This window comes from Sturnira hondurensis, unplaced genomic scaffold (assembly GCF_014824575.4).
Source record: "Sturnira hondurensis isolate 20B ecotype Veracruz unplaced genomic scaffold, ASM1482457v3 Scaffold0017436, whole genome shotgun sequence".
Classification (NCBI taxonomy): Eukaryota; Metazoa; Chordata; class Mammalia; order Chiroptera; family Phyllostomidae; genus Sturnira; species Sturnira hondurensis.
Window position 1 is genome coordinate 105,123 of NW_028090067.1, and position 25,123 is coordinate 130,245.

At 35.2% G+C, this 25,123-nt stretch overlaps 2 protein-coding genes and 1 pseudogene across 3 annotated transcripts; 2 read left to right on the plus strand and 1 right to left on the minus strand.

The window, feature by feature from the left end:
* Positions 1–1,263: 1,263 nt before the first annotated feature.
* LOC119002334 (NKG2-A/NKG2-B type II integral membrane protein-like) lies at positions 1,264–11,820 on the plus strand. Of its 2 annotated transcripts, XM_037068190.1 has the most exons (6): positions 1,267–1,634; positions 2,008–2,103; positions 2,617–2,670; positions 3,189–3,340; positions 10,801–10,904; positions 11,364–11,820. In XM_037068190.1, the coding sequence occupies exons 1-6, from the start codon at positions 1,448–1,450 to the stop codon at positions 11,491–11,493; spliced, it is 723 nt and encodes a 240-aa protein (XP_036924085.1). In that variant the 5' UTR covers positions 1,267–1,447; the 3' UTR covers positions 11,494–11,820. The 2 variants fall into 2 exon arrangements, with proteins under 2 accessions (XP_036924086.1, XP_036924085.1); XM_037068191.1 differs by lacking the exon at positions 10,801–10,904 and having other exon boundaries at positions 1,264–1,634.
* LOC119002405 (syntaxin-7-like) lies at positions 9,945–10,765 on the minus strand (annotated as a pseudogene).
* Positions 11,821–21,638: 9,818 nt separating the features above from the next.
* Positions 21,639–24,911, plus strand: LOC119002533 (NKG2-F type II integral membrane protein-like). The gene is made up of 4 exons (XM_037068493.1): positions 21,639–21,705; positions 23,401–23,478; positions 23,978–24,076; positions 24,794–24,911. The coding sequence occupies exons 1-4, from the start codon at positions 21,681–21,683 to the stop codon at positions 24,856–24,858; spliced, it is 267 nt and encodes an 88-aa protein (XP_036924388.1). The 5' UTR covers positions 21,639–21,680; the 3' UTR covers positions 24,859–24,911.
* Positions 24,912–25,123: the final 212 nt, after the last annotated feature.

Genomic DNA, 25,123 nt, shown 5'->3' on the forward strand with positions numbered 1-25,123 from the left:
AGTAAAATCCTGTAAGAATCATGGAAGTGTTTTTTTAAATTTTATAATCAATGTAGTTATAATTATATACATATATTATTTTTATTTAGCCCAGTTTTTGAAAGGAGATTTTTAAAAATGAATTTTTTGAGTTTTAGTGGTCAAACAATATTTTATACACTTAATTAGATGAAATAAAAATATTTGCCCTTTAATAAAAATCAGGATGAAGTATTCCCATAAAATTGTAATTAAGGTTTAGTTATAACAATCAAAAGACTTTTTAAAAATGGAGCTACCATTGTAAGTAAACATACCACACTGACAAGAAGACTCTGTGGAAAAAGTTACGTTATAGCATTTAACTGATATGGATTAGTGCTAACATGAAAAGTGTCTTCAAACAATAAATAGCCTAACTAAAATATTATGGAGAACTTATAAAAAAGATGAAATGTTATCCATGCATTATACCCATACATTTTATTCCCTCTTTATATTAGTAAACTAAGTTCCTAGACACTAAGTAGCTTTGTAATGGTCATGCACTGCAAATTTCAAAGCCAGAATTAATTCTAGAAATCTCTGGCCACAGAGCCTATTGACTGAATTACTGAATTACTAAATTACACCATCTGATCCATTACTATTGCTTACACAAATGAAGGTGATTTCACTGACTCTGATATCCACATACCTTTATGGAGGTTTGAAACAACAGTGCTCTTATATATGTGATCTACACATTTATTTATCATGTTATGATTTTATAACTTTCCTTAACCCAACTGCCAATTTCTTGTGTAACACAAGCATTTTAAAAATTTAATTGTTATTGTTTTGTTATCAATATGTTTAGGTTTTGAATAAGTTCAGAGTGACAAAGATTTTTTAACATATGAAATATTTTTATTGTAAAAATTTCTCAAACTTTACAATTTTTCAAAATAAAAGATCATTGATGATAACTAATACCCTTTAATAAATAAATGCATGTCACTAAATAAAATAAATTTAGCTTAGAAAATTACTATATATGCCAGCATGACTAATGCTTCTTCTTTAGAACATTCAGCCATTAATCATTATTATATTTTAAATTATCATTAATATACTCTTTTTTCCAATATAGCATTTCAATTTTTAATACAAGAATTCTGATGCTGTTAAAATATTTACATGGAATCTGACTTTAAATGAATGAGGATGCTATTATTTATGAAAGTGTTAATTCCTCATTGATTTGTTGCTTTTTATTACTCAAACTAATAATACATTGTCAAATGTAGAATATCTTAAACATTGGGTCTACCATGAGGCACTTGTTTAAAGATCTAGGACATTTATAACCAACTGGGAACTTTAAATTCTCCAGCTGGGAAATGAGCCTAATACTCACCCTCTACCCTTCCCAATTCTGCTCTGTAAGAACACTGAGCACAGTCTCGGCCACCACTCAGCTGCAGAGATGACTGACCAAAGAGTAGCCTATGCAGAACTGGATCTGGCTAAGGACGCAAAGAGACAGCACATGAAACCTAAGGGCACTAAAGGCTCCATTCCAGCAACTGAGTGGGAACTAACCTATGCAGAATTAAATCCTCAAAATGCTTCTCAGGATCTTCGAGGGAGTGACAAGAGTGACCACTGCAAAGGTAACACATTCAGCAGACACAGTATCACTGTTCTGGGATGTGCAGCTGGGTGCCGATGTGTGGGAGAGAGCAGGGGATTAGCTCAGATATTTTTCATCTTAAGGATCAGAACTTGATATTGGAATATGGTATGTTAATATGAAAGCTGAGTACTAATTTTATTTAGATATTGTTGTAAGTTGTAGTCTTTTACCAGTAACTCATAGAGCATTATATTTAGTGAAAATACGATGATATATTCTGAGAGGAAGATTACAATAGTATATATGACTTTGGGGTCCAAGTTTATGGTTATGAGATTCTCTGTCTGTAAGCTGTCCAGATAATTGTCTCCATCCCTCGTTTCTCAGTGTTTCCATTTTCCTCGCTGCAGCAGCCCTGTTACCTCCAGAGAAGCTCATTGCTGGGATCCTAGGGGTCACCTGCCTTGTTCTGATGTGCACTGTGGTAACAAAAGCTGTTAATCAATGTAGGTAAATTATTGTAAGATTATATGAAATTCTTCACTTTTGTGTTCCTCAGTGCCTCCAAACACTTCATAATATTATAGAATAGTACTCTCATATTAAAGCATGCCTTTAGACTAAGTGCAAAATAGTTATTCTGAATTTGTCCAAGGTATAAATATCAGAATGATCTTATAATGTAGTTCATTACTATATTAATATGTACATATATGTACCATATATATGTTTATATTCTTGTCTTACAATAAAACCATGCTTTAGAATACCTTACTGAGAAACACAAATTAATTCTGTATATTCGCTAATCCCAGTACTCTAAGAGATGATGAAGTCTGGTTTTCTAGGCTTTTAAAAAAAATTTACACCAAATTATCATTGCTTCATTAATTTTTCTTGTAAAACAATTTTACTCCAGATTATTTTGATCCTAGTTTATCACATTCAAAGTAATAAACACATTGTCATGATTTATTTAGATCCATATTAATTTTTATAAAAATTACTTTCTTTCCTAGTTAATGCAGTACAAAAGCAAAATGATGCTTCCTTGAAAACAGAGATCCAGAAAGGTACCTAATTACTTCCCAAGTTCTGACATGGGTACAGCTCATTCTTTTTCTGTAACACAGGGCAGTCAGAATAGTAGGTTTTATTGTTTTTGGTGGGGGGGGTCACAAATTATAATCCTGAGCAGTATATGTTCATAAATAGTAAGTACACAGAGTATTTTTCTTATGCAAAAATATGAGGAAATATTCATCGAAAGTCATCATACCCAATGTTGCCAATTGGCTCAAAGATTATTTTGGTATTCTAAAAATGTGGTTGCATTCATTGACATTGAACACTTGTAAAAAATGGATAGTTTTATTTGTATGTTTGCCTAATATATGAGCATATAAATTATTGGATGAGAGGCTGAACCTTTTGTGTGTGTGTGAGTGTATTTTGTTTTATATGTACCAGTCTGTGAGAGTGTGTGCATACACTACGCACTTAACATGTTTATACCTATGCAGATATTGCAATTAACTTTTATTTTAAAATTCCCCTTGTTCTTGGATAACTATACATAATCTTTCTTCAGAATATCATTGTGGTCGATGTCCACCAGAGTGGTTAGTGTATTCCAACAATTGCTATTACATCAGCACTGAACACAAAACATGGAATGAGAGTTTGATGGCCTGTGCTTCTCAGAACTCTAACCTGCTCTATATAGATGATAAAGAAGAAATGGTAAGATTTCCAATGCTTTCAACGTTTTATTTAAAATATTATTTTAGCCCTGGCTGTTGTAGCTCAGTAGATTGAGCGCAGGCCTGCGAACCACACGACCGCGGTTCGATTCCCAGTCAGGGCACATGCCAGGGTTGCAGGCCTGTTCCCGGTTCCCAGCAGGGGAAGCACGAGAGGCCACCATACATCTATATTTCTCTCCCTCTCTCCTTCCTTTCCCCTCTAAAGATAAATAAAAATACATAAAATATTAAAATATTATTTTGGTTTATATTTGTAAGATTCATATTTTCTATACTTTTGTGGTTTATTTATTTTAAAGGCTGTTAAATTTTCATTGTTTAACTATGATATTCTATTTATATCTTCTGCCATTAATGCACACTTGATAATTTCCAGTTACTGCTTTTCATAAACAACCATGCATCTATAAGTGCTTTTTTGCTTCTAAACTTTGCAAATTAATTTTACCCTACACCATGGAAACTAAAGGTATCATGGTTGTGGGTGTTACAAATGGAAAAAACTCAGATAGTTACAAATGAAATTATGAAATAGATGTTACCAGTGCACTCCTGTACACTCTCTCGTAATTCCTCCTCCCCACCACTCAAACACTATTCTGATATTTTATATTATAAATTATCTTTGCTTAATCTTGAACCTAATGGGAATCATCCACTATGCATTTACATGTCTCCATTAACTCCCACATGATATTTTGCACAATTTATACATATTATTGCATATACTAGTAGTTTTTATAGTTCTTTTGTATACGATGACATTTTAATCTACTCAGAATACAGATTTTTAAATATCTGGGCATTATGAATAATTATTTTATAAAAAACTTTGTGTGTGTTTCTTTGCCAAATATTATATTATATTTTAAATAATTTATATTGTATACAAATAAAACAATACATATTTATTTGCTATAAATATTTAAATAATGCAAGTAAAATTATTGATATAGTTGTATTGTTATAATTATATATGTGCATAATTATAATTTATTGTCCTCTATGTGTCAGAATGACATAACAGAATCACAAATATATGTATATGACAAATTTATTAGATTATCCTATTTCCCTGTTTATTGTGTAAATATACATTTTATCCAATAGTTCCACTTTCCAAAGTTTAGTGCTGCCAAGAATTTTAATGACATAAGTTTACATCACTATATAAAAGTATCATTATGACATCAGTAGGCATTTTCCTGATTACTGGTAGAAAGAATACACCTTTCGGAGCACTATTCATTATGAAATTCTCAGTTGTACCATTTCTCCTGTATATTGCCTGTTATTTTCCTACTAGAAGTTTTTATACTTTGGATATGAGCTCTTTTTTGAACTTGTAAGATGCAACTACCTTTTTTGACTGTTCATTACATTTTTCTTCTCACACTGGATACTTTTCAATGACAAGAATTTATTAATGCTACCATAGTCCAATATCTCACTTTGGGTATTTGTGATTAGTTTGGACATGTTTTAGAAGTTAGCTGAAGTTCATGAAGATAATCTGTAACATTATTTTTTAGTTTTTTTCCATTTTTTATTGATTAACTTTTATATTTATGTCTATAATAGCTTGAGAATATATATATTTTTATGATGCTGCATATGTGATGCTGTGTGATAATATATATATATATATACATACATATATATATATATATATATATATATATATATATATATTTGTTGTTCAAGTATAGTTGTCTCAGTCTTCACCCCACCATAACCCCTCACCACTCCAATCCCCACCTCCCACCCTTGAAGCTTCCCACTTTGGCTTTGTCCATGTGTCTTTTGTACATGTTCTTAATGGACCTTCCCCTATTTTCCCCCATTGTCCCTGTCCCCCTCCCCTCTAGTTACTGTAAGTTCATTCTTTATTTCAATGTCTCTGGTTATATTTTGCTTGCTTGCTTGTTTTGTTGATTAGATTCTGCTTATAGGTGAGATCATATGGTACTTATCTTTTACTGCCTGGCTTATTTTACTCAGCATAATTCTCTCCAGTTCCATCCATGCTGTCATAAAGGGTAGGAGCTCCTTCTTTCTTTCTGCTGCACAGAATTCCATTGTGTGAGTGTACCACAGATGTTTGATCCACTCATTTACTGATGGGCACTTAGCTTGCTTCCAGCACATGGCTATTGTAAATTGTGCTGCTATGAACATTGGGGTGCATAGGTTCTTATGGATTGGTGTTTCAGGATTCTTAGGGTATAATTCCAGCAGTGGAATTACTGAGTCAAAAGGCACTCCCATTTTTAGTTTTCTGAGGAAATTCCATACTGTTGTCCACAGTGGCTGCACCAGTCTACATTCCCACCAACAATGTACTAGGGTTCCCTTTTTTCTGCGACCTCTCCAGCACTTGTTTGTTGATTTGTTTGTGATGGCCATTCACCTGTGTGAAGTGATATCTCATTGTGGTTTTAATTTGCATCTCTCTGACTGCTAGCGATGTTGAGCATCCTTTCATATGTCTCTGGCCTCTCTGTATGTCTTCTGCAGAAAAAATATCTGTTCAAATTTTTTGCCCATTTTTTAATTGGGTTGTTTGTCTTCCTGGAGTGGAGTCATGCGAGTTCTTAATATATTTTGGAGATCACATCCTTGTCCGAGGTATCATTGGCAAATATAGTTTCCCATACAATTGGTTCTCTTTCATTTTACTACTCTTTTCTTTAGCCTTGCAGAATTTTTTTATTTTAATGAAGTCCCATTTGTTTATTCTTTCCTTTATGTCCCTTGCTCTAGGAGACATATCAGTGAAAATATTGCTGTGTGGAATATCTGAGATTTCCCTGCCTATGTTCTCCTCTAGGACTTTTATGGTGTAGTGACTCATATTTCAGTCTTTTATCCGTATTGATTTATTTTTGTGTATGTTGTAAGTTGGTGATTGAGTTTAATTTTTTTTTTGCCTGTAGCTGTCCAAATCTACCAACACCATTGACTGAAGAGGCTATTTTTATCCCACATATGCTTCTGCCCCATTTGTTGAATATTATTTGACTATAGAGACCTGGATTATTTCTGGGCTCTCTGTTCTGTTCCATTGATCTATGGGTCTGTTCTTATGACAATTCTACACTGTTATTTAACTGATGAAGCATAATTTATAGCAGATGATCATTTCTTCATAAACAACCACATATGCATGGATCTATGTGTATTTTTAACATGAAATTTAACTTGTTCATTTTTTGTGTCTCAAAAATTATTTTTGGGACAATTATTTTTTGTCTTTCTTTTAAGTCTCAGGAAATATTTACACCTGTGTCAGTTTCCTCATAAAGTTCTAAAGGTCTCTGAGGCTCCATTAATTTGTCTCTCTTTTTTCCTCTACTCTCAGGAATTAATCATTTCTATCACTCCATCTTTAATGTCATCAATTCTTTCTTCTGCATCTCAAAATTTATAAAAATGTATTAAATTTTTAAATTCATTTTCAACTGAAAATTTTTACTTGATTCATTCATACAGTTTTTATTTCTCTGATTGTTTTATCATTACCATCATATTTCCATATAGTTATTTGAACATAGTTTTAAATATTTTATCATTTAATATGTATTTATAATGATTACTATAAAATATTTTTCTAATAAACTCAACATCTTCTTCCAGTAAAAATTAGGTTCTATTCACTAATTTTCCCCGAGTATGAGAAACATTTTTCAGTTTCTTTGCATGTTCTTAAATTTTTTTGTAAGTACATGTTTTTGATAATATAGTATAGTAAATGTGGATTCTACATCCTTCTTAGATCTATTAATTTTTAACTTGAATAAACAATTATGTAGAATCCTTTCTTTTGAAGTATGCTTATTCAGTTTTTTAAAACTGCAGTATGTATTTTCATTTTTAGCCTGACTTACTAAGGATTCCCATGTGAGTGCATAGCATAGTTGACAACCAATGATTTTTTAAAAATGTGTTCAAATACCTCAAGTCAGTTTGGCCCCACTCGCTGCTATTTGATGAATTTGTGTGTGTGTATAGGGGAGTGCTCATAACTTAAAAATCTTTTGGGGTTTTTATTTTTTACAGTTTTATTTTTTCTTCCATACATGTGTACATTTTTCCATTAATCAAGCACATGTAGAGAGCTAATGTCATCTTTTATATGACGTTGTCAATTTAGTATGTTCCTATTATCTTTATGGTGGGCACTGTGCTTGACAATATGGAGAGATCTACCTTGTTCTAGAAGAAGGGTGGTTTGCCTCATTTGGAACCTACTAATTCAACACCTGGAACTGAAAAAGCAGTGGGCAATTGAGCAACCCCTTCCACTGCTAATCAAGTCTGCCCCTGGGGCAACAACACCATTGATATTTGACCGTTCCCCAATTTGTAAAAATTATACTTCTTACTCACTCACCTGAGATGGGGATTGGGGGAGACATAGGAGCAGTCCTAGACTAGAGGACTTCAAATTTGTTCTATTCCTACTTGAGTCTCCAGCAGCTTTTCCAATAACAAATAATTACATTTTTATTAGTCTTTGATCAACTTTCAGAGCTGTGAAAATGGTATTTTTGTCCATTTGTCCTCTTTACTTTTCACACTAACGCATTTTCCTAATGCATTCAATGTGTAACAATATATTGTAAATGAAAACAATGTAACTTGGAGAGAGTTAACTTGTTTTTGCTTTCATTTTAAAAATCATCTATTTGTTAAAATTTTTACTTATTTATTTTTAGAGAGGGAAAAACACATCAATTAGTTGCCTCTAGCATGCTCCCAACAGGGTACCTGGCCCACAGCCAAGCCATTCGTCCTGACTGGGAGTCCAACCAGTGAGCCTTCACTGTGCGGGACATGTCCCAGCCCAGTGAGCCACACCTGTTTCGGAAGAATCATCCTTATTTTGTTTGCAGATATACAGTTTGATTAGTTGTTTAGTACTTTATTTTTCCCATTTCAAGTCTCATAGTTTGCTATGTAAAACATTGCCTTTTAACTATCAGACTACTATAAAAGAATACTATAAAATACAAACTATAAACTAGGATAAGCCTCTTTACAGTATTCAGATTAGTGCATTGAAACAACATTGATATAGGCCCTTGCTCAGTAGGTTGACTGGTTAGTGCGTTGTCCCAACGCACTAAGGTTGTGGGTTCAATCTCCCATCAGGGCACATATGAAGCAACCAATGAATTCATAAATAAGTGGGACAACTACTTGAATTCTCTCTCTCACACACACAGATACAAATAAAGTAAAACTAAAGTAAAAAACAAAATTGATTTAAAAAGCAAGTGAGTTAATTGCCAAATATCTAATTCCTTTTTAAAGAAAGAATGGTAAAAGAAATGTTACCAACATATGAAAATGAAGAACAGCTTAAAAGCTTATACATTTTTCAATGTAATCAAAAGTTATTCTTTAAATTGCCAGTAATAAAAGTAGTATCACAAATTAAATTTGTGCTAATAAACAATTTTTATAAATAAATTCAAGTTTTTTATATTTTTTTAGAGAGAGAGGAAGGGAAGGAGAAAGAGTGGGAGAGAGTGAATGTGTGGTTGCCTCTCATGTGTCCCCTACTGGGGACCTGGCCTGCAACCAGGCATGTGCCTTGACTGGGAATCAAACCAGTGACCCTTTTCTTCACAGGGCCATGCTCAATCCACTGAACTATACCAGCCAGAACAAATTCAGGGTTTTTTTTGTGTCCCTCCTTATATTAGTTTCAAAACCTTTCTCATTGTTTAATAATATTAGAAATTGCATTCAAAATCACAACATATAAATAAAAGCCAGAAGAAAAATTATTATACATAGTCAATTAATGTATAAAAATTAAGAGTTTCGTTCCTTCTACACTAGCACAGTTGTAAATTTCGATATTTCTTCTTTTTTAGTTTTTTTATTGTTGTTCAACTACACTTGACTGTATTTTCTCCCCATTACCACACCCCACCCTAGCAATTCCCACCTCCTTCCCCTAGTCCCACTCCCTGGGTTTTGTCCATGTGTCCTTTTGTTCCTGAAAACTGTCCCCCCATTTCTCCCCATTACCCCCTCCAACCTCCCCTCTGGTCACTATCGGTTTGTTGTTAATTTCAATATCTTTGGTTATATTTTGCTTGCTTGCTTGTTTGTTTCATATGGGAAATTATATTTGTCAATGATACCTCAGACAAGGTTTTAATCTTCAAAATATATAAAGAACTCACACGATTCCACTCCAGGAAGACAAACCAATTTCAAAAATGGGCAAAAGACCTGAGCAGACACTTCTTCAAGAAGGACATACAGAGGGCCCAGAGACACATGAAAAGATGGTCAGCATCAGTAGCCATCAAAGAAATGCAAATTAAAACCACAATAAGAAACCTACCATTTCATACCAGTCAGAATGGCCATCATAAACAAAGCAACAAACAACAAGTGTTGGAGAGGTTGCGGAGAAAAGGGAACCCTAGTGCATTGTTGGTGGGAATGCAGACCAGTGCAGCCTGAAACATCTGTCCAAAAGACCTATGTACCCCAATGTTCATAGCAGCACAATTTATAATAGCCAAGTGCTGGGAGCAACCTCAGATATCTCTATTTCTTTAATGGCTTCCACATCTCACAGCAACACGAAGGATTCTTTTAACATATTCTGGTGCCCTTGACAGTTGCTGGTTGGATTCTTGGACAGGCACACTTGCACTTTCCTCCCTGTTCATGAATTATCATTCCGAAATCTTTAAATAGTTCATTAATATCCATAACACCTTAAATTTGCTTAGTAGAAGTCTTTCTCTGATGACAAGGCTGAGGTCATCCTCTGTTATGTCCTCATCCTTCACTTGACCTTGGGGTTGAGTTTAGCTTTCCCAGGACACAAAATTCCTTTTTTTTGAGCTTTCCTCAGGAAAATCACCAGATGCTCTGGAACTGGCTTCCCACTGGAGCAACCAACTCTTTCTCTCTCTTAGCAGCTGGCCTTTGCACCTTTGGAAAGTTGGTCACTGATGTTGTGAAGTGAGTCACTAATTAATCCTACTGTATTTGCCTTTGACACAGTTCACTGATGGTGGTGGACACAGGTTCAAAGTGTTTAGTGGACTTCTCTGTTTCTTTGGCCAGTTGGTCAGGATACTGTTGCTTCTGCCTAAATTCTGGAGAAACTTGAGTTGTTCCCAGTTCCTTCGGAGTCATCTGTATTTCCACAGAACGTTGTGTGATCTATCGTTGGATATGCTGGGTCCGCTGGGTGGGGTCACCTGGAGTGCAGGATCGGGTTGATTTACTTGCTGACTTACTTCATCAGATGTTGGCGGGCTGTGCAGTTTACTTAGCCATCACACCAGAGTCCTCTGCTTCCTTCTCCTCCTCCTGCACAGCCAACTTTAATTGTTTTTACAAATTCAAACTAGTATACTAACATTTACTTAATTTCTCATAAAATTTGTTTTCTCATAGAATTTTATGTATATTTTCAATATACTTATATGGATTGGAGTGTCCCCCCAAAACAATAATAACTCTTGCTTGTGGACAAATGGCTCAGTTTTCTTTTCCAAAATGTAAGTTTTTTGAGAATGCATATATTTCATTCATTCATGCTTTCCCAATCAGGTATTAATCTTAGAAGTAAAAGCAATATGTGAACAATTATATGAATGAACTGTTTCTGTGGGAAAATTTTAAGAAATATTCAGTACTAGAAAAAAAAAAGCCCTGGTTGGTGTAGCTCAGTGGATTGAGCGCGGGCCTGCGAACCACATGATCGTGGTTCAATTCCCAGTCAGGGCACATGCCTGGGTTGCAGGCCAGTTCCCAGTTCCCGGCAGGGGACCATGAGAGGCAACCATACATTGATATTTCTCTCCCTCTCTCCTTCCCTTCCCCTCTAAAGATAAATAAAATATTAAAAAAAGAAATATTCAGTATTAGTATATGACTGTTACTCTAAATACATTGTCATTATTAAAATATTAACGTATATATTATCACATTAATTGATTATTATCTCTGTATTTCAGATTTTCAAAAACTTCAGAGTTGGACAAGAGTTGTGTATTTGGGAACTTTGAAACACAAAAGCTCCATGTGGAATCATGTTTTAAAAAAAAGCACTATGCTTGTAAGCACCAAGCCCTGTGGCTGACCTAAATCTGGTACAATGTTACTCTCACCATTGCTAAAGAAACCATTTCCAGTTTCTTCAAGAATGCTGCAATTATTTTGTGCTACTTTTTAAAGAAATTATTTGGGGACCAGTTTTAGTTTCATGAAGAAGTGAAGAGCAAGGTACTGACATTTCCCATAGTCCCCTGCATGCAGAGCATCCCCATTATCAGCATCACTCAGCAGATGGGACCTTGTTACTGAGAGTGAGTCTGTGCCAACATGTCGTAGTTACCTGAAGTCCATACTGTATGTGACGCTTCACCCTTGGTACTGGAGAGTTATTTCAAACCTATATTCATGTTAATTTTTAAAAAATATATATCCAGGTATATATTATGCATTTTAAATTTTCTGTTATTCATTAAAATAAATCATGTATAAATGATTCATTATAATATCAAGAATTTGTTATTTCTGCCCTGGCTGGTGTAGCTCAGTGAATTGAGCGCGGGCCTGCAAACCACACAATCGCGGTTCAATTCCCAGTTAGGGCACATGCCTGGGTTGCAGGCCAGTTCCTGGTTCCCAGCAGGGGACGCACGAGAGGCAACCATACATTGATATTTCTCTCTCTCTCTCTCTCCTTCTCTTCCCCTCTAAGATAAATAAATAAAATCTTTAAAAAATAAATTTTTTAAAAATCCTGGCTTTCTTTAAAAAAAGAATTGGTTATTTCTAAGTACATATTAACATGAATAATTTCACAAATATTTTCAAATTAACTGATTTGTCCTGGCCTTGAATGTTGCAAATGAAGACTGAACATCTCATGGCGTCACGGTGAATAAGTCAGTCAAGTCAGTGGAGAGAAAGTTCGATTTAAAGATTTATTAACTTAGCATTCATATGTTCCTCTAATTTGTGACTATAATCAACCAGTTCTGTGAGGCTAAACTAATTGAAATGAAGGGAAATTCACAGGACACCAATAGTGATGGAAAGGAAACTGGGACTCAAATCAAGGGAGTGGACCAGAAGGAAGAATGAAACATCCAACCAGAAAAGAATAAAGAAACAAGAATTCAAAAAAACGAGGAGAGGCTTAGGAACCTCCAGGACATCTTTAAATGTTCCAACATCTGAATTATAGGGGTACCAGAAGGGGAAAAGAAACAGCCACGAGGGGAAAACATATTTGAACAAATAATAAAGGAGAACTTCCCCAGTCTGGCAAAGGAAATAGACTTCCAGGAAATCCAGGAAGCTCAGAGAGTGCCAAAGAAGTTGGACCTAAGAAGGAACACCCCAAGGCACATCATAATTACATTGACCAAGATTAAAATGAAGGAGAGAATCCTAGAAGCAGCAAGAGATGAGTGGACAGTCACCTACAAAGGAGTTCCCATCAGACTGTCAGTGGATTTCTCAAAAGAGACCTTACAGGCAAGAAGGGGCTGGAAAGAAGTATTCCAAGTCATGAAATCCAAAGACCTACATCCAAGATTACTCTATTCAGCAAAGCTTTCACTTAGAATGGAAGGACAGATAAAGTGCTTCTCAGATAAGATCAAATTCAAGGAGTTCATCATCACCAAGCCCTTATTATATGAAATGTTAAAGGGACTTATCTAAGAAAAAGAAGATGAAAAATATGAACAGTGAAAGGACAGCAAACTGACAGTTGTTAACAACCACACTTAAAACAAAGGCAAACCAAGAGGACAGCTAGATCAGGAGTGGGACCATAGAAATGAAGAACACATGGAGGGTTAGCAACAGGGGAGTGGGAGGAGGTGAAGGGGGGGAGAAGGTAGCATAGATGGTAGGTAGAAAATAGATAGGGGGAGGGCCAGAATAGTAGGGGAGATATAGAATTTAAAGAACTCGAGACACGTGGACATAAACTAAAGGGAGGGTATGGTGGGGAAGGGGGTGTGCAGGGTGGAGGAAAATGAAGGGAGGGGATAGAACAACAACTGTAATGGTATAATCAATAAAATATATATTTAAAAAAAGATTTATTAACTCTTTTTCAGGGATAGCCTACAGAGAGGGGCAGAAGTAAACTACAAAATGTGTCATAGGGTTAATTAAAGAAGAGCACCAAAGGGAAGAACCATGTGGGAACCAGGCCTACCTCCTCAGCAGTGGGTTTCAGACTTTCTGGCAGTGTCTCTACAGAATACTTTGTGCCAGGCATGTTCACTCAGCTGCTCTAGCAAAGGGCAGTGCCCAGTCTGCAGGCTGATGTGCGTGAGGATGGATCTCACTGTGTTACTGGAAAGTAGGACGACCTCTATGACAAAGTTTCAACATCCCAGGGTAGAGAAGAGAAGCTATGGCTGTGACTAGTCCCAGAAACTTGCCTGAGGGTGCATACCACAAGAACTTCCTGCATGCATGCAGATGTCAGCCACAGCACTGTAGCCAAAGGAGAGAAAACAGCATGAGACCAGGAAGAGGAGTCCTTGCTCCCAGTGCCCTTTCCTGACAAAATGTCAATCCAGCTGACTGGAGAGGAGGTTTTAGGATCTGGTGCCATTATCTTAGAGAGTGAAATTTGGAGCAGAGAGAACTGAATTCTTAATTGGCACTCAAGGTCACTATGCAACAACCCCAAGGATTCTGTAGAAAAGCCACATGACTATATTCCACTTGCTCAAAGAACAGGACCAACATCAATATCTTCTGAATCTATTTTTGTGCAGTATGATTAAAGAGTAGAGTAATTTTTTGGTAGAGACTGGTGTTTTCATTGGGTAATAATCAGTGTCCTTTGATATTTTTTTACATGTTTTTTTTTTCCTCTCCTGGATTTTAGATATTTTGGAGGCTACCTTGTTTTACTAAAATCTCCTTCTCCCCTTTTCACACTCCTAATTACTCTGCTTAGAAGCGTACTTTGGTGAGAAAAATAAAGTGTTAAATAATGAAGAAAATTTTAAAGGATAATGTATCCATGAGAAACAAACAGTTACTGACAGAATGTGGGATAAACTTTCATAATTTGACAGTCATTCTGACATAATTTTACCATAATATACTTATCTATAATATATAGAAAATATGAGGGTATTCAGAATTAATTTCACATAATATGTATGTTGTACCTGTATCTGCTTGCTAAAGTTGTGTTACAAACAACACAATTGCACTGACATTTACAAGTATTTGTTTTACCCAATTATTTCTCAGTTACCCATTTGTGGTTTCGTTGGCTTTCAGTTGCTATAAGGTGGGCATGTATGGGCTTAGCTCCAGACCACAGATTCAGCTACTTTTTAAATATATATTTTTGGTATGTGACCTTCTCATAGCTATTATGAGCACTTTCAGTAGTTGTAGTAGAAATGTGCTTCCTAATAACTGTGCTTGGAACTTGTAAACTAGTACTTTTGCAATTAAATTATAGTATCTAAACAAGTTGCATGGCCAACCTTATTAATTTGCTGCAGAGTATAGTCTTCTCATAGTGGTCAGAGAAAAGAAATGAAGATTCACTGAAAAATAATGTAATCTACAATCACAGCCACAGAAACAGGTGCAGAAGGGAGTAGTGTCCCAGCAGTTATGACCCTGTGGGGGTTATGGAAATGTCAGAGGTCAGAGTATGACGCATCCACACACACTGTGGAGCCACACTGTTCCTCACATCACTTCAATACTGCCAGGTGTGTGTCCTTGTGTTTTAACTGAATTAATTATCAAATTAATAGAAATATCATTTCATGATAAAAAATTCTCAAATTTAAAGTACCAATTCTCAATACATGTAGAGAAATAAACAGAAACCATCACACTCCTGAGTAGAAATCACCAAGTGAAATTATCAAAGAAAATATTTCCAAATAAAAGTGGTCAGTCTTCCTGGGATGACCTTGGGGAAATGGTGACTTTTGTGCATGTGGTTAAAGCCCCACTCACCTCAACAGCTGCTTCTCTGACACACAATGACTCTGACAGCAGCACAGAGACTGGGGAGTCCATCGGAAATGCTCTGGCCCACACGTGTGCAGTGTGAATAACAAAAAGAGGAATAAACAAGGTATGGGAATGGGGAATGTCTTTGAGACCATAAAGACTGATATTTAATGAAATTAGGGGAGAATTTATCCACATTGCTAGCTTTCACACCAACTTCATGGCTGTCCAAATATTACATTCCCAGTGGATCCCAACAGAATTCCAGTTTCCTCTCAGGATGGCACTCCCAATTATCCTATATTTGTTCAAAATGTTTTCCATCAAGATTTATACCTCCAAACACCATATGTTTTAATATTTTCTGCCTTACACCACACATATTTATTCTATCAAAGTTGTGAAAATTTCCGGGCTCTAGTAGTGATTGATTTTAGTGTTGGAGAGGGTATGGTCATGTGATAATATACAATGACTTAAAAAGGCAGATTAAGGTCCGAGAATTTATTTAGGTATCATCGTAACTGAAAATCACATTTTGTCTGGTGAAAACTAAATTCCAACCCTGTGTATGTTAAAGGTTGGGAGTATGGTGCTAATGGTCTCAAAAGAGAGGGGGAAATATTCTGTCATAAAATCAGAAGCAACAATCCACTGAAAATTTATGCCTCCATGACATTTCTGCTCTTTCAACATTTCTAACACTTTAAAACATATCACAAAATCCCAAATAAACTGGTTTTATTAGAGAGAAATGATAATTATTTTTGAGTAATTACCTAATGCACAGGTGCAAACATATCACATTTTGCACAAAACCCAAATTTCTTAATTTTATCAACATTGTGTATTTTATTTTTTCCACAAATTAAACTCTTTTATTCTTTCAGGGGCTGATAAAACATGTTCTATAAAATTTAAATGACACAAGCCAATATATAAAAGTATCACAAAAGGTGAATGGTAATAGAGACCAATTAACTAGAATTTGTACCATAAAGTGGGAGAAAACCCACAAGATATGCAAAAATCCACAAGCTTTCTGATGATGTAAAATTACAGGATCTCATCTGCATGTAGGTTACCCAGCATTTTCTGGATAATACAAAAGATTGCTGTATAAATTACTTACGTAGACTGTCATTTCCTTAATCTGAGTTGATCTCATGTCAAGAAATGTCAAAATTTCAATTTGAGCCCTGGTTGGTGTAGCTCAGTGGATTGAGCAAAGACTGTGGAGCAAAGGGTCGCTGGTTCGATTCCCAGTCAGGGCACATGCTGGGTTGCAGGCCAGGTCCCCAGTAGGGGACACATGGGAGGCAACCACACACTGATATTTCTTTCCCACTCTTTCTCCTTCTCTTCCTCTCTCTCTAAAAATAAAATAAAATATTAAAAAAAATTTCAATTTGAAATAGAGGCAAATCTGTTTTTAATGTACCTACCTTATAGTTCAAAGATGTAGACTTACAATTTATATAGTTTACAATGTGTTTGTTTTATTACCTGCTTAAAATGACCTACTCTTTTTATAATTTCTTCATAACATTAGCACTTGTCAATAAAATTTGTTTAAAAGATTCTTTTCCAAACTAAATGGTAATTCTTTGTCTATTTATGCTTCAGAGTTTAAAAGGCCTTGTTTCCACTATCCTGTAATATTTACCCATTTTGACAGTTTAAGGAAAGAATGAAGAAACAGAGAGGAAGATAACTACACAACGAATGGCAACATACCTGATACCTGCAACTAGATACTATTTTGAGTGAATATTCCATGAAAAATCATTTTAGACTAATTCATACAGTTAAGCCAATTGCTCACAAAATAAAAATATGAATCAGATTATTGTTTCTATCTCCAATGTTGTAATGAAAATAATCTCCTCGATACCATAAATACATTTCTTTATTTTATTTCTTAAGATAATTAAGAACTGATGGCTTAAAAATTAACCTTAAAACTTTAAATAGTTTAGCCTTTTTTTTCTCAAAATAAGAAAACATCTGTTAACCTTTTCCTCCTCAATGGACAGGCATGTCACATTCCTAAGAAAAGTTGTTTGTGGTAGCTTTTTAATTTTTTTCTCCTAATAAAGTACTTGTTTTTAAGACTGTACTTTCATCACTTACTTTTCTAAACTTAATTATACTTTTAAGACTGTAATAGGTAATGAGTAAGAAGATTGTTCACAGGACTTTCAAAAGTTGCACTTGGAAACCAACCATTTGGGTAAACATATTTGCCAATGATACCTAGGACAAGGGTTTGACCTCCAAATATATAAAGAACTCACACAACTACACACCAGAAAAATAAACAATCTAATTAAAAAATAGTCAAAGGACCTAAACAGACACTTCACCAAGGAGGACATACAGAGGGCTCAAAAATGTATGAAAGGATGTTGAGCGCAGAAGCAGAAATCAAGAAAAAAATCCCATTCAATATAGCAAAAACAAAAATAAAATATCTGGGAATAAATCTAACCAAGGAGGTAAAGGACCTGTATGCAGAAAACTACACAACACTGAAGACAGAAATCAAGGAAGACAAACAAATGGAAACATATACTGTGTTCGTGGATTGGAAGAATTGACATCATCAAAATGTCCATACTACCCAAAGCAATTTACAGATTCAATGCAATACCTATTAAAGTACCAATGGCATATTTCACAGACATAGAACAAACACTTCAAAAATTTATATGGAACCATAAAAGACCCCGAATAGCAGCTGCAATGTTAAGAAAGAAGAACAAAGTAGGAGGGATCACAATACCTGATATCAAACTGTATTACAAGGCCACTGTAATCAAAACAGCCTGGTACTGGCATAAAAACAGGCACATAGACCAATGGAACAGAATAGAGAACCCAGAAATAAACCCAACTCTCTACAGTCAATTAATATTCGACAAAGGGGGCAGTATCATAAAATGGGGTAAAGATAGCCTCTTCAACAAATGGTGTTGGGAGAACTGGACAGCTACATGCAAAAAAATGAAACTCGAGCACCAACTTACATCATACACCAAAATAAATTCAAGGTGGATAAAAGACTTAAATATAAGCCATGACACCATTAAAGTCCTAGAGGAGAACATTGGCAGGAAAATCTCAGATATTTCACGCAGCAACATTTTTACTGATATGTCCCCTAGAGCAAGGACTATAAAGGAAAGAATAAACAAATGGGATCTCATCAAAATAAAAAGCTTCTGCGCAGCTAAAGAAAACAGCATTAAAATAAAAAGACAACCAACTGTATGGGAAAACATATTTGCCAATGATACCTCAGACAAAGGTTTAATCTCCAAAATATACAAAGAACTCACACGACTTCACTCTAAGAAGACAACTAACCCAATTAAAAAATGGGGAAAGGACTTGAACAGACACTTCTGCAAGGAGGACATACAGAGGATCCAGAGACACATGAAAAGATGCTCAATATCACTAGCTATCAGAGAGATGCAAATTAAAACTACAATGAGATACCACTTTACACCGGTGAGAATGGCTATCATAAACAAAGCAATAAACAACAAATGTTGGAGAGGGTGTGGGGAAAAGGGGACTCTGGTCCACTGTTGGTGGGATTGCAGACTGGTACAACCATTATGGAAAACAGTATGGAATTTTCTCAGAAAACTAAAATTGGACTTGCCTTTTGACCCAGCAATTCCACTGCTGGGATTGTATCCTAAGAACCCTAAAACACCAATCCCAAAGAACCTATGCACCCCAATGTTCATAGCAGCACAATTTACAATAGCCAAGAGTTGGAAGCAACCTAGGTGCCCGTCAGTAAATGAATGGATCAAAAAACTATGGTACATATACACAATGGAATTTTATGCTGCAGAAAGAAAGAAGGAGCTCCTACCTTTTGCAACAACATGGATGGAACTGGAAAGCATTATGCTGAGTGAAATAAGCCAGGTGTTGAAGGACAAATACCATATGATCTCACCTCTAACAGGAAGCTAAACAACAAAGCAAACAAGCAAGCAAAATATAACCAAAGACACTGAAATAGAGAACAGGCTGACAGTGACCAGAGGGGAGAGGGGAGGGAATTTCAGGGGAAATAGGGGAGGGATTTAGAGGAACATATATAAAGGATACATGGACAACAATTGAGAAGGGTGGAAATGGGAAGGAGGGGGGAGCATGGGGGTGGGATGAGATGGGAGTAATAGACAGAAAACTGTATTTGAAAAATAATTAAATAAAAAAATTGGAAAAAAAAGAAAGGATGCTGAGCATCACTAGCTATCAGACACAAATTAAAACCACAGTGAGATACCACTTCACACCGGTCAGAATGGCCATTATAAACAAATCAACAAACACCACATGCTGGTGAGGTTGTGAAGAAAAGGGAACCCTAGTGCACTGTTGATGGGAATGCAGACTGATGCAGCCACTGTGAAAAACAGTATGGAATTTCCTCAAAAAACTAAAAATGCAACTCACTGCCTCTTGATGCAGCCATTCCGTATCTGGGATTATTATTAACTCTACGAATCCTGAAACATCAATTCAAAAGAACCTATGCACCCCAATGTTCATAGCAGCACAATTTACAATAGCTAAGTACTGGAAGCAACCTAAGTGCCTATCATTAAATGAGTGGATCAAACAACTGTGGTACATTTACACAATGGAATACTATGCAACAGAAAGAAAGAAGGATTTCTTACCTGCTGTGACAGCGTGAATGAAACTGGAGAGCATTATGCTAAGTGAAATAAGCCAGGTGGTGAAAGACAAATACCAGATGATCTTACCTATAATTAGACATTAATCAGCCAAGCAAACAAGTGAGCAGCATAGAACCAGAGACATGGAAATAAAGAACACGCTGACAGTGACTGGAGGGGAGGGAAGAAGGAGGATAACGGGGGAAAGAAGGTAAATTGGCAAGCCAAGGAACAGCAATAGAGGACACATGGGCACAAACAATAGGGTGGGGATTGACTGTGGGAGTGGGTGGGATGGGGCAGGGAAGAGTAATGGGAAAGATGGGGGGACAACTGCAACTGAACAACAATTTGACAAGTAGGATTTCTGAGATTTTATTTAGAAACTATTTCTACCAGATATTTATGTTTTGAGGATAGGTCATATAGGAAACATTAATATAGAAGATCAATAAACTTTAATCTGTTTAGTAAAAAAAGTTGCACTTGGGAAATGTAATAAAAATGTAAATATATAGAATTTCTCTTTAACTTTCACAAATGCAGTTTTATTTTATGTTTTAATTTTTCATTTAGAGTTGATATCTAATGTTATTAGTTTCAAGTGTACAGCATAGTGGTTAGAAATTTTGTAACTTATAATCATCCCCAAGTTTAGTACCCATGTGGTAGTATATATAGTTATTTCAATATTATAGACCATATTATCTATGCTTTACATACCCATGACAATTTTGTAACTATCAATTTATAAAATTTTCCTTAATAACTTACACTCAGCAAGGTTGCATAATAACAGGGGCTATTTTATCATTTACAGCATATATTTCTATTAAAATACTGACATCTAATTATGATTGGAGAATGAATTAATAAATAATACAATAAGTAGTAATTGAATATTTTAATATCTTACATTATGGTATAGTACAATGTTGTTTAATATTTTCTCCTTCACAGAGCATTTATTTTTATTAAGGGAAATACAAATTACTTATAATTAAATGCATCAATTATAAAACAAAAGCAGAGAGATTGAGAAGACAAGTTTGGCATTAATATTTGCAACAGTTACCATAAGTTGAAAATGTAGACATTCTTCATAATGCTAGTGTCAAATATCGTTATGTACCCATTGATAATGAAATGATTTTACATTTTTTCATTATACAAAAAGAAAATTAGGCAATGACAATATTTAGTAACCTTGTCTTAGAGTAGAACTTTAACATCTAAGACACTTAACAAGGCCTAAATTTTCACTGTTTGTGATTTTTAAGATGGAGGTAAGTTAACAGCATGGGTGGTTAAGTCTTTGGCCCCACAAATCTTATAATATGAAAACAATTTCTCAGAGGAACTTATCAATGGACAAACTAAATGACACTCCACAAGCTCACAGTCTCCTAGATTCTGAAGGTGTGTGATGAGATGAACCATCTTCAAAATTGCCCAGGTATAAGAATTTCCTGCTCAGCCTTTGAGTGACACACTGATGAGAAATCTACATTTTTCTAGTTTTGCTTCATTCTCAGTCTTCAGGGGGCAGTGTGTGAGGACCACAGACATCATTTCTTTCCCGGTCTCCCCTAGAGGATGCACGACTTTCTGGCTTCCAGAGGTATGTGACTCTATTCTCACGCTCTCTACTGAACTAATTCATTTAATGGGAAATTACAAATGCTAAATGTGATGCAACTGGACTACAACTAGTAAACAATCATAAAAGAAAACATTGGTATCCTTTCCTGTACAATTTAAGGTAAAAAGAGTAAAATATGAAATGCTTTGGAGGATGTTTTAAAATATTCAAATTTCTGCCTGTGCAAAATTACTAATGAACATATACACATGCATATTTGGGTTTGAAAATTATTTTAATTTAGATGAAAAGCAGTAAGCATCAATACAAGGAACTGGTAACTTTGGATTTTGTAATTAACAGATATAATCATATGTATATTACTTTATATTTACTACAGACTGTAAAAATAGAAGTGAATTCTTACAGTAAATTCATCATATCATGGAAGTCAAACATAATTCCTCATATATGCACTTCAATTAAATAAAAGCAGTTTGACTTGTAATAAAAATTAGGGTTTAATAGCCTCTATAAAATTCTTATTAATCTAAACTATAAAAGATCAAAAGATTTTTAGAAATTGAACAAAACAGTGCAAACACCACGGTGCACTGAAAAGAGACTCCTGACATTTGAATTACATTATATGGTCTGATATAAATAAAAATGGTAATATGGTTATTGTGTTTTCTTAGCTAGAAGGAGTAATATGTTGAAAGTTTATGGATGTCAGATGGAACCTTATGTTTTACATTCATTGTATCTTACACATTTTATTCCCAATTTAATTAGTAAACTGAGTGGGAAGACACTACTTTTAAAAGTCAGACATTGTCAACTTCAAAGTCAGTGTTTAATCCAGATCTCACTGACTGCAGAGCCCGATTTTTGTGTTACATTTGCCTGCGCACTAAAGCTGCCTTCACAGACTGTGGCAGCTGCAGGACCTTCCTGTACTTTTGCACCAGCAGCGTTCCTGGTCTACAGCACATTTATTTATCACGTCATGGTTTCATATCCTCACCATTAAATAAACTGCAAGTTACTTGTGTAAAGAATGTTAAGAATTCTTTATGCTCTATTGCTTTTGTTATTTATTAAGCTTTGGATAACTTTAGTGTGTCATGTAACATTTTTAAATAGGTGATGGATTTCATTAAAATTTAAATCATTTCTCAGAACTCTACAATTATTCAAAATAAAATGTTTTTGATGGCCCCTCATCTGTCCTTTTACTAAATAATTGTGACTAAATTAAATTAAATAATGACAGTTAATTGCCATTTATGTTAACACTACTATTCCCGCAGCTTTAGAACAGTCAATCTTTAAACATTAGTGGATTTAAAAAATGTCATAAAAAATGGTGCAGTGTTTTTTTCATACAATACTTTAATTTTCACAGTTATTCTGTTAAAATGTTTCAGTGGAATCTGACTTTAATAAAGATATTATTCTGAATTACTTTATTCTTCACTAACATACTACTTTTCATTGATTCAACCAATAATATCATGTCAACAAAATTTTCAGAACCATTATTCTATTATGAAACATTTAAATGCCTAAGTCAATTAGAACAAGACTTCACCTTGGTCAAATACAAAGTGATTACTATTTCTTATCTCACACTCCACCCACACTGACTGTCCTGGGGATCTTGTCATTATTCACATCACGTACTAACACTGAAGTACCGTCATCATAGGCACCATCCCTGACATTTCTCAGCTGCAGAGATGGATATCCAACAAGAAAATGACTCAGAACTGAATCTGGCTAAGCACCCCAGGAGACAGCAAAGGGAAGGTAAGGACTTGAGAAACTTCATTTTACAAACTGAACAGCAAATGTCCTCTGTGGAAATAAAATTTCAAATGCTTCTGAAGATCTTCAATGGAACGATAAGTCAGACTGACACACAGTATAACTGCTCTGGCATGTACAGTGGCATGCAGAGGTGTGGGGGAAAGGGTAGGGAACTAACTCACATATTTCTCATTTGTGAGGACCAGAGCTTAATATTGTAATACAGTATTCTCACATGAAATCTGAGGACTGATTTATTCAGACATCGTTGTAAGATGTAGTCTTTGACCAGCAACTCAGGGAGCAGTTAATTCCTGACAATGCAATGGCATTTTCTGAGGGCAAGACTGCAGTGGTAGACATGTTTTTGGGGAGGTTCAAGTTTATTTGTGTAAATTCCTGTACATGTGGGTTCTCCTGTATGAAATAGGAGATTTGTTGTCTCAACAGGGGGATATTGTCTAAACAATATCTCTATTTTTCTTTTTTCTGGCTGCAGATTTGCCATCACCTGTAGACAGGCTCATTGCTGGCATCCTGGGAGTCATCTGCCTTATCTTGATGTACACTGTAGTAAGAATGGTACATTTTATTCCCTGTAAGTTTTTGAAATATTTTAAGAGAATTTGTCACCTTAATGAAACTCACTTCTTCTAAACATTTTATAACATTACAAAACAGAACTCTCATTTTAGAGTAAGCATTTAGATAAGTGTGAATGTTATTCTGAATTTGTCAAATGCATAACAGAATGAGTGCAGACAGCATTTTACATGTTTATATATTCTGATGTCAAAACTCAAAAGCATACTGTAGCAAATTAAAAGGCCTTATTGAGAAATACAAATTCTTGAGATTGTTTAGACCAATATTGTAAGAAATGATAAAATGTGATCCTACAATCTTTTGAAATATTCTTGCCCCAAGTCTTCATTATTTCACTAATTTTCCTTAGTTAAATCAATTTTATCTCAGATTTTTCTGCTCCTAAATGATACACCAAATTTCAAACTAGAATTATGCCTTGACCAGCTTAGTTGGTTGGGCATCATCTTGGAAAGGAAAAGCTTGCCAGTTCAATTCCCAGGCAGGGCACATACCAGGGTTGAGGACCATTCCCCAGCGGGAGCGCGTAGGGGAGGCAACCAGCCCATGTTTCTCTCACACATTGATGTTTTTATCCCTCTCTTTCTCCCTCCCTTTCCTGTTCTATAGGAATACATAAATATAACATAATTAAAAAGAAACTAAATTTATGATGATCTATTTTTATCAATATTAATTTTGCTATAAGAATCACTGTAAATCTTTCTAGGTACTACAAAACTGGAGCGGAGCAATCTGTCCACAGTAACAGTGTTGGAGAAAGGTACGATATGATTTTCAAATTCTCTCATTAGTACAGTTTATGTTTTTCTCTATCTTAGGGAAGGTAAGAATATAATCTATTTTTAGGAGGAGAACATAAATTATAAAATATGACAATAGCCCTGGCTGGGGTAGCTCAGTGGATTGAGCGTGGGCCTGCGAACCAGAGGATCACAGTTCAATTCCCAGTCAGGGCACATGCCTGGGTTGCAGACCAGTTCCCAGCAGGGGACACACCAGAGGCAACCGTACATTGATATTTCTCTCCCTCTCTCCT

Excerpts from the sequence above, each read along its gene's own strand:
- LOC119002533 (XM_037068493.1), top strand. The coding sequence starts at position 21,681 with ATGCACGACTTTCTGGCTTCCAGAG. Across the intron at positions 23,479-23,977 it reads CAGGAGACAGCAAAGGGAAG|ATTTGCCATCACCTGTAGAC; the intron begins GTAAGGACTTGA and ends TTCTGGCTGCAG. Across the intron at positions 24,077-24,793 it reads AATGGTACATTTTATTCCCT|GTACTACAAAACTGGAGCGG; the intron begins GTAAGTTTTTGA and ends AAATCTTTCTAG.
- LOC119002334 (XM_037068190.1), top strand. The coding sequence starts at position 1,448 with ATGACTGACCAAAGAGTAGCCTATGCAGAACTGGATCTGGCTAAGGAC. Across the intron at positions 2,104-2,616 it reads AACAAAAGCTGTTAATCAAT|TTAATGCAGTACAAAAGCAA; the intron begins GTAGGTAAATTA and ends TTTCTTTCCTAG. Across the intron at positions 2,671-3,188 it reads GAAAACAGAGATCCAGAAAG|AATATCATTGTGGTCGATGT; the intron begins GTACCTAATTAC and ends ATCTTTCTTCAG.